The sequence below is a fragment of the Populus trichocarpa genome, chromosome 5 (assembly GCF_000002775.5).
Source record: "Populus trichocarpa isolate Nisqually-1 chromosome 5, P.trichocarpa_v4.1, whole genome shotgun sequence".
NCBI lineage: Eukaryota > Viridiplantae > Streptophyta > Magnoliopsida > Malpighiales > Salicaceae > Populus > Populus trichocarpa.
In genome coordinates, this window is record NC_037289.2 from 19931184 (window position 1) to 19935022 (window position 3839).

Sequence of the window (3839 nt, forward strand, 5' to 3'; positions counted from 1 at the left end):
TGACAGTCAACACATGGGATATATGCATCAATAATACCACACAAAGCTTAATTGCAGATAACTTAGAAGATTCCTCCTGGCAGGACCTTGCTGGGGAGGGCCCTCTTCTTCAAAAGGGTTAATTCTCCTCTCTTATTAATTTTTCATTCTCATGTTGCTGGCCAAAGTTAATTCGTAAGTGGTATTAAGAGATAATCTCCCAATTAGTCACACGCTACAGAAGTATACAGTGTAAAAACTATCTCTTTGATCATCTACAACCACTGAACAGAATATGACAGATACAACACTGGTTTATTTGCTCTTTGCGCGAAGCTCTCTCTCTATATCTACCTATGCAGACAAACATCACATAAAATATTTATTGTTTGCGAAAGAAGGAGGGCAACCAGCCTATCTCTCCACAGCTTTATATATATTAACAAATGTTAATTATTAATTTGAATAAAAAAAGATAAAGTAAAAAACTGCTCTAATTTCCACTATAGAATGGAATCCATGTGTACAAATATGGGCAAAAATAAAAGTGGGCACCAGTACTCACATGGCAACCAGAACCTGCATTCTCATCAATCGATCGGACAGCTTCAGCGCTGCATGCACCTTAATTCAGTTCTGAATGATCGATATGTGTTCATTCATAATTGAATTTGGAAATTTTAGCCCCTTTGTCTGTACCATGACAGTGTAATTTTGATACGAAGTTTCCTACCTTGACTTACTCACCATTGGTCAATGAAGCTGGTCTGTTTGCTACTACTTCAAAACCAACTCCCTCATCTTCTTCCTCAGTATCATCATCCATATCATCATCATCTTCTTCGATATTGTGATCGATGTTAATATCTCTTTCGTTATCTTCAATGATTGTCTCAGGCTGGTTTGCTTGTTCAAAAGGGCATTGTTGTTCCGGGCTTACCATTAATGGCTCCATCGTGCTAATGGGCTTGACAGCATAACCTGTGCTGACTCTGCTCTCCATTTTATTTTTCTCCTTGTATAGAGCATCGAGCTGGTCGAAGTATGGACAAGTTTTTGAATCTCCAGGCCTCTTCCTGTTGCTCTCTTTTACTTTCTTGAAATACTTGTTTATATTCTCCCATTTCTCTTTGCATCTCTTTGCACTCCTATTATATCCAAGCTTTTGCATTCCAGCTGAGATATCCTCCCATAAAGGCCCTTTAGCTCCATGCTCTTGATACTTAATATCAAGATCGGCTCTAAGACTAATAAGAGCTTGAACTTCCACTTTTGGCCATCTAGAAGAGCTGGATACAGTAACATTCTCTCCATTATCCCATTTTGAAACCACCAAGTTTGTAACCGGTTCCAGACTGGTGGGTGGTGGCCTAGGCTGAGGTGGCTGTGTTGGAGGTGGCGTTAGTTTGGGTTGTGGAATTGCTTGTGTTTCCGTTGAGTTTTGCTGTCCCGATATCTTTTGCAGGAATGCAAAAACTGCAGCATCTTTTGCTGCCGCCGTGGATCGTTCTTGGATTAAAATTTCATGTTGTCTATTCATTCTTGCCATCTCTTTCATTCTCCAAGCATCTTCGCGTGCCATTCTTTCATGCTCGCATTTCTCTACCGTTTCCAAAAACTTCTTCTGCAAATCCTCTTGCTTCTTGATGACATCTCTCGTTAGCCTCAGGAAAAAGTCCTTCCAATTTCTCTTTCTCTTTCTTTTCCTACTTCCTTCCAATTTTTCATCTGATGCTGTTGATGATGAAGTAGAACTAGAAAAAAGATGTGTAGCAAGGTTTTGTAAAGAAGATGGTAAAGTATCTTGAGAAGGATTCAGGGAATTTGAAGATAAAGGCATCGGACTAATTGTACTGTGGATGGTTGTTGGTGTAGCAATGCCTTGAGACAAGATATCGATAGGGTTTGTTGTCGATTGAACAGTAACATGAGAGACGATAGCAGGACTATTAGTCCACGGCAATGTGGCAGTTGTTGCGGTTGGAGTTTGAGCTTTTGGTGGTGGCAGCGGCGGTGCCAATATTGTTGGCGGTTGTGCTGAATGTGAATGGTGATTTTGAAAAGCTTCTAATTCATCAAAAAACTTGTAAGTTTTGCCTTCGGATTTACCAGTTCGGCCTTCTTTGGTTCGCTTGTGGTATTTGTATAAGTTCTCGAATTTCTCCTTGCATTTCTTGGCACTCCGATGATAACCAAGCTCAGCTAGTTTCCTGCCAGTCAAGAAGATTTCAAGTACTTCATCTCTGAATTTACCATATAGAAACATTGACACATAAATTGAGTATAGATAGACACAAGAAAAAGAAAAAGCCAAGCCAAACTAAGATGGAAGGAAAACGAAGAGAGAAAATCCAAACAAAGATGAGAGAACTTCTGACAAACTATGACCACTGGGAATTCCCTAGTTTATCAGAATGGTTGAATTTTTTCTTAAAAACAAAAGCTATATTAACTAAAGAAACCTTCATCGATGTATTATTATTAACGTTTTTTTTTTTTTAAAAAAAAAAAATAGATCCAGACATGAAAAGGAAGCACCATGACTGCGAAGGATTTCTTCATGGAGCATCATAATTAACATTATTTTTCTCTTCTTTATACTGAATTCCCTCAAAGTGAACCAACCAACCAACATTATCGCTCTAAATCCAAATACCAAGAAAACTGTAAGATATCATTGTGCCAAGGATCCACGAAAGTGCCCAAAATTTAGCAAAAAGTCACTTCACAGATCTACGTGCACGAACTGATCAGCTACAGCTTAAAACTTTTGTTTAACCGAACACCTTGAAAAAGGAAAAAGAAGGAAAACGAATCATCACCTGGAAACCTCTTCCCATAATGGACCTTTTAGACTTGAGTCCCGAAACACTGCATCCATAGCGGACCTTATCTTCAGTAAGGCCAAAGTCTCTTGTCTAGGCCACCGGTTTGCACCATAATTCATCCGGTCACCTTCATGATCACCGCCCATATTCTTATCTTCTTCGGTTGAATTTGAACCAAAACCACCTGCATCGCCAACTTCGCAAACTTCACCACCTTCAGGGACGACCCTAGTCGCGGTGGTCGCAACATCACTAGAGCTTGCTAGCACACTTGAATCACCTAGCATGGGAGTGATCTCCTAGCAATTACAACAACCTGAAAAAAAAAGAAAAATGAAGGCCGGGAAGATATAGGAAATATAGGGTGAATTCTCGCAAGGATTTTATGAAGATATTCCGTGGTTAATTTGTTTATCTTAATTCGGTGGAGTAGCTCTGTCAATCTAAATTAAAAAAAAAACTTTTTTTTTTCAAGTATTAAGCTGCGGAATCTTCAGTAGTGTTTTTGTTTTTGCTGGTTAAAAGGAAAACAATGAAAAGGGTCGTGTTCTCTTAATTTAGTTGTACATATATCTACACACACACATCAATAAATAACAAGGCTGGCAGAGTGATAAATCCCACCAAATCTAGAAAAAGAACTTATAAAAAATTTGGAGGAAAAGCTAATAAATCTGGAAATAACGCAAAATAGAATAGTATAAAAAAAAAAGGGAGGGGGAGTTATCGAGAGCCTAAGCAAAATGGCGACAGCATTTTTGGTGACGATGAGTTGGGCCATGTAGGTCACCTTTGCTTTTTGGTGCGTTTTTTGGAATTCAGTGGGCAATTGGCCACATTGATTGGGCTTGAAATGACTAAATTCTCCCTGACTTGAATCCCTATCCAGTCATCCACCTCTAATCATGCAACCCAATTTAAGTTACGATTGCCATGACATTGACACCTCCCAACCCTACAAAAGTTTTTTCTATTTTGTTTAATATCATCCTAGCCAATAATTTACAAAAAAAAAAAAAAAAAACCATCCGG

General features: G+C 38.8%; 1 protein-coding gene across 1 annotated transcript; it reads right to left on the minus strand.

The window, feature by feature from the left end:
* Positions 1-360: 360 nt before the first annotated feature.
* Positions 361-3498, minus strand: LOC7469220 (trihelix transcription factor GT-2). The gene is made up of 2 exons (XM_002307461.4): positions 2802-3498; positions 361-2189 (listed from the first exon to the last, which is right to left on the minus strand). Exons 1-2 carry the CDS (start codon positions 3092-3094, stop codon positions 719-721), a joined length of 1764 nt encoding a protein of 587 aa, XP_002307497.1. The 5' UTR covers positions 3095-3498; the 3' UTR covers positions 361-718.
* Positions 3499-3839: the final 341 nt, after the last annotated feature.

Bases quoted from the DNA above. Each gene is read 5' to 3' on its own strand.
- LOC7469220 (XM_002307461.4), bottom strand. From the start codon at position 3,094: ATGCTAGGTGATTCAAGTGTGCTAGCAAGCTCTAGTGATGTTGCGACC. The intron at 2,190-2,801 runs GTGATGATTCGT...CTTGACTGGCAG, and splicing joins TTATGGGAAGAGGTTTCCAG to GAAACTAGCTGAGCTTGGTT.